Source organism: Hypanus sabinus, chromosome 2, assembly GCF_030144855.1.
Source record: "Hypanus sabinus isolate sHypSab1 chromosome 2, sHypSab1.hap1, whole genome shotgun sequence".
Lineage (NCBI taxonomy): Eukaryota > Metazoa > Chordata > Chondrichthyes > Myliobatiformes > Dasyatidae > Hypanus > Hypanus sabinus.
Genome location: NC_082707.1, coordinates 139,458,688 through 139,475,509, shown reverse-complemented (window position 1 = coordinate 139,475,509; position 16,822 = coordinate 139,458,688). Strand labels below are relative to the sequence as shown.

Sequence of the window (16,822 nt, the reverse complement as noted above, 5' to 3'; positions counted from 1 at the left end):
AAGCTTTTGAACCAGAAGGGATAACTTCACACACAGAACTGTTCCCACGACTATGGACGCACTTTCAGAGACTTTTCATCTCATGTTCTTGATATTTCTTGCTAATTTATTTTTTTTTGTATTTGCATTGTTTGTTGTCCTTTGCACTTTGAATGTTTGCCCATCTTGTGTGGGGCTTTTCATTGGTTCTATTGTGTTTCCTTGAATTTACTGTGAATGCCCACAAAAAATGAATTTCAAGGTTGTATATGGTGAGGTATAGGTACATTGATAATAAATTTACTTTGAACTTTCAAACCATTCTGCACATGTCCACTACTATGCATATAGGTGCTGCCATCAGAAGAACACGGGCGTCTCAGTTGGGCAACATTAACTTATTCTCTAATACACAAATGAACACAGTGTCAGAGCGTCAGTCAGTGGTAGCATCTGCATCAGATGTCAGCATCATCCACCAGTTTAAAAACAGATCTAGAACATACTTGTATCAACACATCAAATACAAATGGGGAAGAGTCACTATATGTGTGAGAGAGAATGACTGGGTCTGTATTACAAAAAAAAAGCCCACTCCACTATGCTGGGGAAATTATTGTGTACACAGATGAAGTTAGAACAAAGCGTTCTGGCCATGAAAGAGAACAACTAAAGCATTTTGTTGCTAACTAGATGCGTAACTGATGAATGATTAATTAAAAAATTAAAAGATCAAGCTATTTCCTGGCCTGAATAGCTGAAAATTTACAACACTAATTAACCTTTTCCCAGTTGGTTGAAATGATACGGAAAACCTGAACACATTAATAATTCTCCTGCCTATGCAATTTAACAAAGAATTTTAAATATTTTGATGATTAATTATTTGCCCAATTTTAAGTCACACAGCACAGTAAGCATAATTGTAGAGCAAAAGGAAAAACTAGTACTGTTGCGTAATACAAGATTCAAAACACCGTAATCCTTCAATATCCACTGGTATGTCCATGAGCAAAGTCACATCAAGCAGTGAATTTCATATTTAGCTATTGCACCTATTGTGAAATCAGTAGCAATTTTATTATTTTTGCAAACCAGATGATAACCAACAAAAAAAGGGAGAGAAACCCCAAACATATCTAGAATTTGGTATTACCTAATACACAGCAGATACTGAACACTAGCTGAACAGTACTTTAATGAATACAAGAATCACAAAATGTTTCACATTCTTGACACATCAGTGGATTTTTAGAAATAGATACAGTGCATCCTTTTTCCTTTCACTTTGTACACTGCCTAATGCTTTTGTTCACAATAGTGTAATCATATTAAATACTACTGCAAATCTGCCATGCACTCAAATGAATATTAAGTTATTAAAAATTGCTACAACATCTGTGAAATAATTCCATGTTCAAATCATTACCATTAAACAAACATTATGGGGTGAATAAGTGTTGTCAACAGGGGATGTCCATTCATTGCTGTGCTCTATACTTCCTTGGCTGAAGTGTTGGCATTAGATTTCTGAAACATCTATTTAGTCACACAGGTTTTCCTACACTTTAACCATTACATTCTAAGTATTTTTAACTCTGTTTAAAGTATTCTGAATATTGAGTAAATCAAGCTCATTCACCAATACCAGAAGCACAGGATAATTGTAAATCTATCCTGTGCATCGCATCATATTCTGCACATGCTTACTGTAAGTTTGTATTAAAATTCAGTTAAAAGTCTAATGCATTGAACGTTAATTACAAAGAAAGTACAACAGTGCTGCTACTTCCATAGATGCCATGCTGAATCTCCACAAACTCCTAAAACTTTGACAAACTTCTATAGATCTGTAGTGGAGAATATACTGACTGGCTGATATGGTAACACCAATACCGCTTGAACAGAAAATCCTACTAAAAGTAGTGGATAAGGCCAAGTTCGTTTTGGGTAAGGCCCTCCCAACCATTGAGCACATCTAAATGAAACTCTGTCGCAGGAAAGCAGCATTCATCATCAGGGACCTCCACCACCCAGGACATGCTCTCTTCTCTCTGTTGCCATCGAGGAGGAGGAACAAGAGCCTCAGGACTCACACCACCAGGTTCAGGAAATTATTACCCCTCAACCATCAGGCTCTTGAACCATAGAACAATAGAACATTTCAGCACAGAAAAAGGCCTTTTGGCCCTTCTTGGCTGTGCTGAACTGTTTTTCTGCCTAGTTCCACTGACCTGCGCCTGGACCATATCCCTGCATACACTTCTCATCCATGTAACTGTCCAAGTTTTTCTTAAATGTTAAAAGTGAGCCCGCATTCACCGTTTCATCTGGCAGCTCATTCCACACTCCCACCACTCTCTGTGTGAAGAAACACCTTTAAGTTCCCTTTAAACTTTTCTCCCTTCACCCTTAACCCATATCCTGTTTTTTTTTCTCCCCTAGCCTCAGTGGAAAAAGCCTGCTTGCATTCACTCTATCTATACCCATCATATTTTTACATACCTCTATCGTCTCCCCTCATTCTTCTACGCTCCAGGGAATAAAGTCCTAACCTATTCAACCTTTCTCTGTAACTCAGTTTCTCAAGTCCCGGCAACATCCTTGTAAACCGTCTCTGCACTCTTTCAACCTTATTAATATCTTTCCTGTAATTCGGAGACCAAAACTGCTCACAATACTCCAAATTCGGCCTCACCAATGCCTTATATAAACTCACCATTACAACTCTTATACTCAATACTTTGATTTACTAAGGCCAATGTACCAAAAGCTCTCTTTACTATCCTATCTACCCGTGACACCACTTTTAGGGAATTTTGTATCTGTATTCCCAGATCCCTCTGTTCTACTGCACTCCTCAGTACCCTACCATTTACCTTGTATGTTCTACCTTGGTTTGTCCATCTAAAGTGCAACACCTCACACTTGTCTGTATTAAACTCCATCTGCCATTTTTCAGCCCATTTTTCCAGCTGGTCCAGATCCCCCTGCAAGCTTTGAAAACCTTCCTCACTGTCCACTACACCTCCAATCTTTGTATCATCAGCAAATTTGCTGGTTAAATTTACCACATTATCATCCAGATCACTGATATAAATGACAAATAACAATGAACCCAGCACTGATCGCTGTGGCACACCACTTGTCGCAGTCCTCCACTCAGAGAAGCAATCCTCCACTACCACTCTCTGACTTCTCCGATTGAGCCAATGTCTAATCCAGTTTACTACCTCACCATGTATGCCTATCGACTGAATCTTCCTAACTAACCTCCCATGTGGGATCTTGTCAAAGGCCTTACTGAAGTCCATGTAGACAACATCCACTGCCTTCCCTTCATCCACTTTCCTGGTAACCTCCTCGAAAAACTCTGAGAGATTTGTTAAACATGACCTACCACTCACAAAGCCAAGTTGACTCTCCCTACTAAATCCCTGTCCATCCAAATACTTGTAGATCCTATCTCTTCATACTAATTCCAATAATTTACCTACTACAGACGTCAAATTTACTGGCCTATAATTTCCCAGATTACAGATTCAGATAATTTCCTGAATCCCGGAAGTTATCCCGAAACCAAACGGGATAATTTCACTCGCCCCATCATTTCAATATCTATTTATATTATTGTTTCTTCTTTTTGCGTTTGCACAGTTTATTGCCTTCCGCAGACTGGCTGAATGCCCTAGTTGGGTGGCCTTTCATCAATTCTGATATAGTTATTATTCTATAGATTTGTTGTGTTTGTCCACATGAAAATGCACCTCAGGGTTGTATATGGTGACATGTATGTACACTGATGATAAAATTTACTTTGAACTTTGAATTGGTTAAGAATTTAAATTTCCTTTCCAATAAAAAAACATGCAAGCTTATAATTAACAACCTATTTAGTGGAAAGTCTCAACTTCCAAATATACAATTACATTAACAAATCATTAAATCAATATGTCAAGCTAGCATCCTCCTGTGTCCTTTTTAAAGGATACCTACAGTGTTTAGTTTGTGCACTTGATATAACTTGGTACTAACTTTTTTTTTCATTTTTAGAATCTTTTTATTGATACATAATCTTTTACAGCTATAAAATGATACAAAACTTCAACAAGTTGATATATATACAATTAATAAAGCTGAAGAAAAACTTATCAGAAAAGGATAATATATGATAATGAAAAAAAATTAAACTTAACAATGACATAAGCAAAAATGAAATGAAGGGTTAATATAACTAATATCCTGAACTAACAAATTAGAGTCACAGAGTCATTGAAGAGTGCACCACAGAAACAGGGCCTTCTAGTCTGTGCCAAGCTATTTAAACTGCCTACTCCCATCCACCTACACAGGGACAAAATGTCCTTTAGGAATTTCAATACAACTTGTGAACTGAAAGCAATTACACTAGAGTGTACAAGTGAAGATAAAGTACTTAGCAGGGGAAAATATAATTATGAAGACGGTGCATGGCACTGATGTGTGTACTTTTCAATGCACTGTTGTGAATCAGCTGGTAAGTAAAAATTGCTCTAAACTGCATGAAACGTTGTGACAATCAGCAATAGCATTTTTGGATTTCATCAGAATCTTTAACTTTATGTCTCAGCATATCCCATACCTCTACTCTCAGACTGGAAGGTTGACCCTGGTTAAGTAAAGACTACTGAAGAGCAGATGAGTAACAGCATTAGATAAACCTCAAAAATCAGGTTTCAACCTAGCAAGCTGGTAAACTGAGAACTAGTCACATGCTAAACAGCAAAGACAGAATACAATAAACGCAGCTAAGTTATCCTGTAAGCAATAGATTAAAGCTCAGGCCACCTGCCACAACCAGTCATGAATGTTGATCAGCAATTATTCAACAATATGGAAAATTGCCCATGATTACAAAAATAGAACAATTCCAAACTAACTGATTATCACTCAGCCCACTCTCAATCATCAGAGCAATGGAAGGTGATGTTGATAGTGCTATCAACTGGCATTCACTCAGATCAGAAACCTAATTTTTTTTATCAGGAGTGTTGGGCTGCAAACCTCACAGCCTCGATCAAAATGTGAAAATGAATTCTAAAACGAGGGAAAGTGATCACTCACGCTGTTAAATCAGCATCAAGAAGTTCTGGAAACATGGTTGTTGAAGGTCAATCACCCAACCTCAGGACATTACTCTCGGAATTCATTAGGGTACTATTCAAGACTAAAGGCCCTTAGCAGACACATCAACGAACTTCCCTCCATCATTAGGTCAAAAGTGCAGACATTTGCCAATAATTGTGTAATGTTCACTTCCATTCACAACTCCAACAAATGAATTAATAAATGCAATCGCACTGCAAGACACAGACATTATTCAGGTATGGGCTGATAAATAACAGGTATCAGTTGCACCATGTAAGTGCAAAGCAGTGACCACTTCAAACAAGAGATCTAGCTTCTTGAACTTGGCATTCAATCACATTATCATTGCCAAAATGGCCGTATCAAAACATTGGGATCACAGTGGGGAGAAACTCAAGAGACCAGCTACATAAATACTGTGATCACAATAGTAGGTCAGAGGTTGCATTTCCTGTGGAGCAAGCTTCATCACCTAATATGCCAGAAGTTCATCCACAATCTACAAAATACATTGGTATGCTCTCCACTTCCCTGCTTCAGTGCACCTCCAACAATTCTCATGATGTCAAAACAATCCAGAACAAAATGGTCCATTTGATAGGTACACCATCAACAATGTTAAATGCTCATTCTTTCTATCATCAATATACATTGGATGATGTGTGTGTCATCTGTAAGTGCATCACAATTACTTGCCCAGGAACCCTCCCTGGAGCACCTCCCACATGTGCACTTCTATCACAAAGGAGGATAAGGCATCTGATCTGCAAGTTGCTATTCAGGTCACACACCGTACTGACCTGAAAACACATAATAACTTCTTCATTGTGGGTTTGTCTAAGTCTTGGAACTCCTTATCAAGTAACACATGACCAGAAACACTATAGCAGTTCAAGAAGACAGCTCACTGTCAATTCAGGGGATGGGTAATACATACTTGCCTTGCCAGGAATACCCACATTGACTGAATGAATAAAAATAAATCAAGGGGAAGTCATTGAGAAGCCATATCCTATTCATTTTACACTGGAAAATTTCACTTTCAAGCACAGAGTAACTTACGTCTGAGTTTGTTTTTATTTGTCATGTCAAGTAGCTGATGCCACTAAACTATGAGATCTACATAAAGTGACCTCAAATTGTTAGGTAATTTGGCTATGAAGTACACTTCACAAGTGGTGTGAGATCAGATTCATATTTATTTATCACATGTACATCAAAACATACAGTGAAAAGCATCATTTGCATTAACAACTAAAACACAGAGTCATATACTGGGAGGAGCCCACAAGTGTTGCTACACATTCTAGCACCAACATGGCATGCCTACAATGCTCGGCATAACTACACAGAACACAAATCCAAATACAATAAGTAACAAAGAAAACAGCAAAACAATCCCTTTTCTTCCTTCCCTCCAATACACTTCTCTGTCACTGCAGAAAAACTCAATTCAATTTATATTGGAATTTACAGCATATTGGCCGCCTCATCCATTTCATTTATAATACAAATGTAATAATATAATTGTTTCACTGCAATGCTGAACTTTAAATCATTGAACTACTCTGTAGAAGCAGTTTTACAGTACAGTGAGGCACAACAGTACCAAGTTAGTCTCAGATCAGTATTTGAAAAAATTGCAGAAACTTTTTTTAATGGAGCAATCGTTTCAGCCCATTATGGCTATGTTGGTTGAGAAAGAATTGCCCAATAAAATCCCATTTCCATCTTTTGACCCACACATCACCTTGCAGGTCATTACTCTTCAAGAATACATCCAAGTACTTTTTTAAAACATAGTAATGGCTTCTGCCTCCAACTACTTCCAAGCCATGAGTTCCAGGCCACATTTAATCTCTGGATCAGAAATTTTCCCTCACCTCCAATAATCCTTCTACCAATGACTTTAAATCTATTTTCCATAGTTTAATCCCTTTTCTGAGCAAAACAGGTCTTTCACTTTCTCTGGGTTCAACATCACTAACATTAACTGAGAAGAAAAAAATAGCCTCAGCCTTCTTATCTGCTTTTACAAAAAAAAATCCATTCCCAATAAAAACCTGTAAATAGATACAGTACTGCTTCAACTCCAGTGTATTTGCATCTATCATCTGGTGTATGTCAAATACAGTATGTAAGGCAGCAGTTTTTAAAAAATGTTTAACAATATTGCATTTTGATTACACTGATACACTGGATCAAATAAAGTGTAACACAACATTTGACTCTTTATTTGCAAATCAAATGCAACTTCAAGATAAAATACTCTTAGCCATAAACACAAAATAGAAAAGGTGTCAAATCAGCATTTATAAAAGAACAGCAGTAGACTATCTAGCCCCTCTAGCTAATTCCACATTAAATATCATGACAGATTTGTGATCTAACTCCCAAAAGACATCCTTACCCTAGATTTCGTTTAAAATGAACGTGATCTAGCCCATTGCCATCTGTAAAAGAGATTACCGAATTTCTACCACTCTGAATATGTAAAATTTCTCTAAACTTTACAATTGAAAGGCCTGAGTCTAAACTCTACAGAGAGCAAAGAAAGATTCTGTCAGACTACCCTATCAATTGTCTTTAACATTTCAAATTATCTCTTAATTTTCTAAATTCCAAAACATATATTTACTTTCTGTACTCTCCTTGTAATTTAAACCTCAGAGTGCAACTATCATTCCATATATGTAAGTTGAATTGTTTCCTAGGACAATATATCCTTGAGATTTGGTATCCAAACCTGCTCACAGTATTCCAAGTTTGGACTAATCAGGGGCTGCTAAGCTGCAGCTATACTTGTATCTGACTTACACATTTTTTGATAATTTTTGTATCTGCCCTTGACATTTTAATACATTATGCACCCAGAGCAAGTCTCTTTGGATTTCCAGTGCTTCTAGCAAAAATTAAATATAATTTTTAGAAAGCATTCTGCCTGTCCTCTTCAAATCTTAGATTTGCTTACACTGACACTACATAATCTATATCTTTGTAATTTAATGACACTACCTACAATAGCTTCAATATCATCTTGGTATTTGAAACTTGAATGCCTGGCTTCCTACCTCATCATCTAAGTAATTTAAAAACAAAATTCAAAGTTCATAGTAAATTTATTACTTAAGTACATATATGTCACCGTATACAACCCTGCGTCCCATTTTCTTGCAGGTATTCACAGTAAATACAAGAAACAAAATAGAATCAATGAAGCTCTTCCCTCTCCCCCCCCCCCCCCCGAACAGGATGGACAAATAACTAGCGTGCACATCGAGTAGACAACAAGCTGTGCAAATACAAAAAGAAAGAAATAATAATAAATAAGCAATAAATATCAAGAATATGGGGGGAACAGTTTAATGACAGAGCAACTGAAGTTGTGTGAAGTAATCCCTTTTGGTTCAAGAGCCTGATTGTTGAGGGGTAATAACTGCTCTGGAACTTGGTAATGTGGGCCCCGAGGTTCCTGTACCTTCTTCCTAATGGCAGCAGTGAGAAGAGAGCATGACCAGGATGATGAATATCCTTGATAATGGATGCAGCACATTTATTGTGGGATTCTCTTAGATCTGCCCTGCTGATTTGAATAGCTACCTTCTATCCCAACTCTACCACTCTACCAATTCTCTGGGCAGATTAATATCTTGCCTTCAATTCCATGAGCTTTAACTTAAACTAACACTTTTCAGTATTAAATGTGGTACTTGCACTGAAATGAATCTATTTCTAGACCAAATACGTATAATGCACATTTGTTCAGGTACTACTTTTCTTCACAAGAGTAAACTAGAATTATGAAATGTGCTAGTTTTAATCAATAGGAAAAAGTATTGTATATTCAAAATATCCTTGTAATTACCTTGATCTGTTTCAAAAGATGATAGAGGTCTTCCACTTCATCGCCTTCATATTCTGTGTAGTCTCTTCCAATTGATAAAGAGCTCCCTTTGATAGTGTGTCGATACAGTGGGAGGCCAGTAGCTTCTGAGTATAGATCCACAGCTTCATGTCCCACTGTCTGATACATGTAACTGTCAAGCTCATCTGCAGAAATAATCATTCAATAAAATTGCTATTTAAGGAAAAAATGGTCAATGAATTTTGCTGATATGTGTTCGACTTCTTTTTATATAATTTAAAGCAACATGTTATGATATTGTTGAAGCAATTGTGGTATTTAAAATTTAATGCAAGAAAATAAACCCTTTCTTTATAAAATGCAAAATGGAGTCAAGGAGGCCAGATGCCCGTCATTCTGTGGCAAGTGACTAATTTCCTGCAATAAAGCTACGGTTTAGTAAAATCCCGATTAGACCAAATCTGTAATGCTGTGAGCAATTTAATCCAAGAAAACAAACCCTTCATTATTCAATAATTGGGCTACAAACACTTAAATTTCAAGTCTAGCAAGCAGCTAATATCGGTAATGGTAGCTGTCTATCTTCAATATCTTGTGGGTCAACACTGACCAGAAATCAATTGAAACATTAATACTGCAGGTACAAGAACAAGAGAAAAGCTGATCACCTTGCTGTACCTCTGAACATCCTGTTGCCTTTCACCCAGCTATGAACAGCAAGTGAGGAGTGCAATCGGATACCATCTGCTTGCCTGGATGAGTGTGCCTTCCTCACTTCATCACATTTTCCATCATCACTGGACCGAAATCCTTGAACTGCTTCTCAATAGGGCTCAACAGTTCAAGAAGGTGGTTCACCACCACATTATCAAGGCCCTTAAGGCATAGACAATCAATTCCAGCATTGCCAGTGATGTCCATAACCCTCAGATTGATGCACTCTCTGCTTTTATTTCAGATTTTCAGCACGATTATTTTTATAAACAACTTGCAACAGCATTTCTTCGCAAATTTTGTCCATATCCTCTACAGTCACACATTGATCTACCTCTCCATATTTCCCACTTACATAACGTCTGTCAGCAATATTGTGTGAAAAAAATTGGGTTCCATATGCACAAATAACATTCACCTTAATCTGCCACAACATACCTTCACAATCCACTGCCTCTGACACTTGCCACTGCATGCCCAATATAACATATTTGATATATTGATAGCAGGCCAATTCTAGACAATGACAGTACTTCAAAGTTAGTGCTTAGGTGTGATATTAGCATCTGGGAACATTGATGATGAATCTTAAAGTATAATTTCTCATTAAACACAGTGCCCATATTTAAGAATAAAGTGCAAAACTTCAAATGTCCACATATTTAAGCCTGATCCATAAAGGAACCAGCTTGTTTACTTGGGAGAACAGTGCATATGAAACTGTAAAGTATACATCTGTTTCACTTTGCTAGCTGCAAGGTCAGTCCACATTGACTATCTGATACATCCATGGAAAAGGCTTACCTTTATGATTGGCAGGTCTTAAATTAGCTAAAGCCACCACTTCATGTCCAGCTGCCACACACTGCATCATATTGTAACAGCTGTCCTTTCCACCACTATGCAGAAAAATTAAAATCAATTCAGTTTCATCAAATTTACAGCCAAGTCACTTTTTCACCATCATCACTACATTCAAATAAAAGCTAAAGCAGTTCAGGATAATAGCAAAAATATTTAGAACTCTGTTTCATTTCTGTTAAACGTTTATGATTTAGTGAGCACACCCAAGAATTAAAAAACCTACGTTTGTACAGCATGATTAAAACAATGAAAATTAAGAAGCTTCAGAAAAGTCCAATCAAATAAATATCACTAATAGTCAGAGTGGAAGATGCTAACAATTACTGAACTAAATAAAAATGCATTTAGACAAACTCAAAAGTGGACTTTAACCTAAACACTAGAAAACCCAGGTAAATGGGATATTTTTAGAGAACTATAATGATGCATACAAGAGGGAATGGAGGGAATAAGGGAGCCGAACTTTAAAATAAGCCTTTTTCATTTTAATGGATCACTTGGATCAGTATCATTCAGCAAAATGGACTTGATCATTATTGAAAGAACATAAGCAGTAGAATTTTGGGCGCTTAAATATATGGCCTCCGATGCTTGAGAGGGTGGCAAGGAAAGCATCCAAAACATCCACTGATGCGGACAAACGCATTGCTGCAGGCTTATGCAGCAGCCTGGTTGAAGACCGTTTCAGGAAAAAAGGTGGGTTGAAGCAAGGCAAAATCGTTATTGTAAAGGAGGTGAAAGTACATAATCCTTTTGATAAATACAGATTATGAACTCAAGTCAGGACCAAACTGAATATTGAATTATCAAAAAAATTAGCTGATGGTGAGACCGTGGCTGGAATAGTAATTGCAGAGTATGGCAAAGACCAGTCTGCCATTGTTTGACTGGTCTGCACTAAAGCTCCATAGAAAATAGATATGTGCAGTCTGACAACACTGTTGAATAAAAGCTAAATCCACATCTACTATGTCTTAATTAAATGCCAATATAGGAATAAGGAACAATCATGACTAGATCTACAGCCAACCTACATAAGTAGAACAGTTAACTAATAATAAAAATAAAACCCAAACACGATTGGCATAGTATGGCATTGTCCGCCACATGAAAGATACTGGCCTGACCATTAATATTAAGCCTTTGATTAAAGCAGCCTATGTACTCTGTAAGCTTCATACAAGCAATTTTATTCACCCCGGTGTATATAACAATCAGATAATCTGAGTTTCAATATAGCATAAGGGAAAAGAACCTTGTTAGATAATAAAAAGAATTCAGATTTGGGAAGAAGTATGAGAAGTTGGAAAATGAAAATATTTGAGATAGAACAGTATTTCAGTATGTATAATGTATCTGAGGTTGCTATTATTGAAGGAAGTTGAAAATGAGGCCTCATGAGGCACATTTATAATATTGCCCAATGTAGACACCTGCTTAGTGAAGTAGGCTCTCATGGTTAGAGAGCATTTCAAGAGGCTCTGAGAAAAGAACAGGAATTAGGAAAATATGCACAATTAGAGTCTTGGGAAGTTAAGGAATGTAGAAAAGCATCAATTTTTATGAGCCTATCACTTCCTTGTACAAAAAGATGAATGGAGAGTGGCAGAGCTGGCTGCGAAAAGGGGTCAAATGCTCACTTAGCGTTCCCCAACAATCCTAAAACTGGAGAGGCACTTTGCTCAGTGCATTTCAGAAGAAAGCCTGGTAAAGTCCTCACAATGAACTAGTCACATCTGGAAATTTCACAATGAAACTGTGAAAGATAATTAGAGAATGCTCATTACTGCTACTGGCATGGAGATATTAATTACCTGACTAGAGCGATTACTCTCATTTTGATCAGAAGGAATGAATGAGACAGGATTTTCAAGTTTACTGAGTTAGTAAAGTAGTATGTTTAACCTCGCTTTTGAGTGTTTGGCAAACACACCCTCTTCTCAACTGTCCTGGTTTCTCTTTCTCGCCCCTTAATTCCTGTCTGTTCCAATATTTCTGTTGGATCTTATTTATCCTTTCCTTTCAGATCTGATTTTATTACTTTTGATCATACTCCCTCTCTGCTCTGCTTCTCTCGGTATCTTTTACTTCCACCCCTCTCTCGTCTATTTCACTGTGACTATCCTTAAACCCACAATAATTTACTTTCTGCTCTCTCGTACTCTCATTCACTTCCTCCTCTTCCCATTCTTAATTAGTATTATCCCTGCCTTCCCTCTCTCTTGTTCTTTTTATTCTCAAATACCCCTCCGCTTTTTTGTCTCCACTTTCTATCCGTCCTCACACACACACTCCTATCCTTCACTCTCTCCTTGCCTCCTTCTATCCTCTCCCTCGCTGCCAGAGGACCCCGCACCGAAGACCCCGGTCCTATTGCCCGAGCAGCGCCTGAACCCAGTGCAACGCCTGGCACCTTCACCGTGCCGCCGCAAATATCATCGCCGGTCACCGAAGGCACAGACCGAACACTGGGGACTCAGCGAACCGCTACCCTACGTGTTTCAGACAATCTGCATGAACATAATTAACGATGCCACGAACCGACCATGATCCGCCATGCCATTCTGGAAATAAGGGCGGGGTTTGACGTGCTGCGTCACCTGGGACAGGACGTCATCCAGACGTCATCGTCTGAGTTGTTCACTGAGCGTCAGCCCAAGCCTTGTTTGGGTGCTGTATGTCTCTGCTTTTATATATAAACAAGAAATCGTGCGCTTCTAACAGATCAGAAGGACAGCCATGGTTGTTCTCCCAAATCCTTGTGCAGGGGCTCCTGCAAGTTCAAAAAACCATTGATCTGTACAACCTCCTCAGAATTAATGGTTGATTCTTAACTAACTTTTCTGTCCCTGGGGTAGATTTTCAAGAGAAAAAAATATTTTTTTTTACAAAAATAAATACTGTAGTTTAAAAAGTAAGAAGTAACTAAACTTTTTTAAAGTATGCTTCATAAATTATTTAATTTTAATCTAGTCTTAATCTTGATTAGTTTTAATCTTAATTTTTAATCTAGTTGAAAACTTGAATGTGCCAATATTTCACTATTTTGAGTTTGTCCCCTACTCTGTAACTTTGTCTTCGAACTAAAGTAACAATAAGTATTAAACATGAAACTAAGTATATTTTATCACAAGAACTTTTAAAACAAGCGTCAAGTTTGTGTAGGTATTTTTAATTCGAATATTTTTTATATGACAGAACAACACATATTAGAGACCAATCAAGTTTCTTTAAACAGCTGCTTATGTGGTTGCCATGGAAATGAGAAGCGACAGGGCAGCATGTGGCTGTAATTTTGATGTCTAGAAATGTGAGTAAAGATTTGTATCTCCTGATCTGAGAGTATGTTTGGAACATATCATTACCAAATGAGTTACTATTTGTTTTAACTGAGAAATAAATAGCTTCACTTTATTTCTATATATTTAACTTGCATTTACAAGCTAGCTATCTAGTCATGGTAGCAAGTGCCAGACTATAATCTATTTGAAATTTGAACTGATGATTATTCCAGAGTTGGGGAGGGTTAGGCAGTTGTTTTGTAAGCATGATTGTTTTTTTTAACAAGACTAGACAATGCGTAGTTTAGCAGGGTTGCCTATGTTCTTATTTCATGTGGATGGTTTTAACAAAGTTCTCTCGTGGCTGGCCTTAAAAACTGTAATCTCTTGTGAAATTTTGATAAATATTGCAGACAGTAAGGATGTGCTTCTAATTGGAATTGTTGCTTCTTCTAGTTGGACAGATGTTTTATCGAAGTTAATGTTAAACTAAAACCATTGTTGATGTCAAAAGTATTTCGTCATTACCATCACATTGCATATTTTAATGGGAATTAAAGTTTTTTTAGCAATATTGGTCTGAGCTAATTTGCTGGAGTTGAGTGCTTTGATAGCAAAATCAGCATTCTGCCAAAAAGGGATAAAATTCCAATGGTCTGATTAATAAACAAATATTTCATTGTTTAGCCAAGGAAAATGTTAACAGGCTTAAGAAAATGTCTCAAAAATATATTCTGAAAGTACTTAAAAATTAGTGTAAATGAATTTATTAAAGGGCTTGGTTTTTATTTGCAGAATTGACTTTGAAATCTTTGTCATTTCATTTTAAATTAAATTCCATATTTTGATGATGTGCTGGTAAGGACACTCATCCATGAAAACTGCAAAAATGCCTTAAAGTATAAAAGTTCTCTTAAAGGTTGATCAATGTCAAGATCCGGTCTTCATTCCTAAGCCTAAAATAAAGGCTATAACATAAACAAAACAGAGTTTCAGGAAATTCCATTTTTCAGAATTCCAAGTAGTCAGAAGTGCTCCTAATTGAAGAATCACTGTAATGTTGTAGAGTTCATTGGCATAAGAAGAATTCCCAGTTTCTTTCCTATACAGTATGTGGCTACTATGCAAAGGGAGATGTGTTTCATTAAAATATACATTATACAGTCATTAATGTCCACCACTGTGTAATAGTTAAAAGGAGTGTAGGAAGGAGATAGTAAGCATAAACCCAAGATACTGCAGATTATAAACACATGAGATTCTGCAGAAGCTGGAAATCCAGAGTAACACACACAAAGTGCTGGAGGAACTTTGGAGGTCAAGCAGGATCTATGGAAAGGAATAAAGAGTCAATTTCTCAGGCCAATGCTCTTCATCAGGACTTGATCTTTGAAACCTTGACTCTGTATTCCTCTCCATAGATCCTGCTTGACCTGTAAAGTTCCTCCAGCAGTTTGTGTGTGTTATTCTGGATTTAGACGGCTAAGAGCATTAAATTCCCTGGAATGACCATCATAATAACGTGACCTGGTGTTGAATGCCACAGCCAAGAAAGCTCATCAGCACCTCTACTTCCTCAGGAGGTCCTCATCTTCGTCAATACTTACCTATTCTACCAGTACAGCTGCCTGGATGCATAACAGCTTGGTATGGCAACTGCTCTGTATGTGACCGCAAGAAACTTAGTTGTGGACAGTACTTAGCACATCTTGAAAGCCAGACTCACCTCCATAGACTGCCTCAGTAAAACAGTCAGCATAATCAAAGACCCACTCATCCTGGACATTCTCTCTTCATCCCCCTTCCATAGTGCAGAAGATACAAAAGCCTGAAAGCACATACCACTAAGTTGAAGAACAGCTTCTGCTCCAATGTTATAAAATTATTGAATGGTTCCTTAGTATGAAAAAATGGATACCTGCCCCTCACAATCTACCTCATTTTGACCTGCACATTATTGTTTACCTATAGTGCATTTTCTCTGTAGATATAACACTTCATTTGCATTCTGTTATCATTTTACCCTGTTCTACCTCAATGCATCTTTAAATGAATTGATCAGTATACAAGACAAGCTTTTCACTGTATCTCAGTTCATATGAAAATAATTCCAATTCCAACTGCTGGAAAATGGGAATACATGGGTGCTATTCTATGTTTGACACAGGCATGAAGAGCCCAAGGACCTGTTTCTGTGCTTCATAACTTTATGACCTTTATAACTTTTTTGGTGATGTGCTTGTGGAGATGGGGAAGGAGGCAGGATACTGTACTTTTATTGAAACTTAATGAACATATTGTGTCACATTCGTACAGACACAAAATATCTATTTATGGGGCATCATCCGCAGCAAACTATTAACACTGGATCCCACAGCAAATTCCTGCCCTGAACTTCTAAATATCATAAAGGAATTAAAACGTTCACTTGGCCAGCCCCTGATGTAATGGCAGATTATTTGTAAGGTCAATAAAAATGTGTGGTAATTCAATTTTAGAGCTACACCCAATTAAGTTAAAATCTAAAAAAAATCTTAGATGTTAGACCACAAGAGTTGGCTGTCTTTCTTCAATTGGCAGATAAATGTTGAACTCCCTTTATCCTGCCCTAATTATTAAATTACCTAAATTGGAGCAATTGCCCAATTTTCATGCTTGCATGGAAGTCCCTTCGTAATTTTAACTACCTTTTCCCTTTGATCATGAATACTTCAATGACCTGGTAGACAGATCTCTTTCGAGTAATTTTGAAAGGAATTGAAAATTTGCTGTATTCTTCATGGTACAAGAAGAAATCCCTTCTGATTCTTCACTTATGGCTTGACAATGCCACAATTACTTTTGACGTTTCTATGTGAAAGATAACCAAATCTTTTTTGGTAATTTTGTAGGTTACAACAGGTGCTGGAAAAATGAGTTGCTTCCTTACATCAGTGATGAGAAGGATAACCCATTCAACAGTGATAGTATACACTGTTACACTGTGCAAAAT

General features: G+C 37.2%; 1 protein-coding gene across 3 annotated transcripts in view; it reads right to left on the bottom strand.

The window, feature by feature from the left end:
* Nucleotides 1-13,088, bottom strand: part of dph6 (diphthamine biosynthesis 6) — a 255,096-nt gene extending 242,008 nt beyond the window's left edge. For 2 of the 3 annotated variants that reach the window (XM_059955869.1, XM_059955875.1), the window contains exons 1-3: nucleotides 12,364-13,088; nucleotides 10,490-10,584; nucleotides 8,972-9,156 (exon numbers count right to left, since the gene is read on the bottom strand). In XM_059955869.1, the coding sequence (XP_059811852.1) occupies nucleotides 8,972-9,156; nucleotides 10,490-10,584; nucleotides 12,364-12,386 (303 nt within the window). In that variant the 5' untranslated portion in view covers nucleotides 12,387-13,088. Of the gene's footprint in view, nucleotides 1-1,576; nucleotides 1,630-8,958; nucleotides 9,157-10,489; nucleotides 10,585-12,363 lie in introns of all 3 variants that reach the window. The other variant, XM_059955883.1, reaches the window with a different exon arrangement.
* Between the last annotated feature and the right edge of the window lie 3,734 nt (nucleotides 13,089-16,822).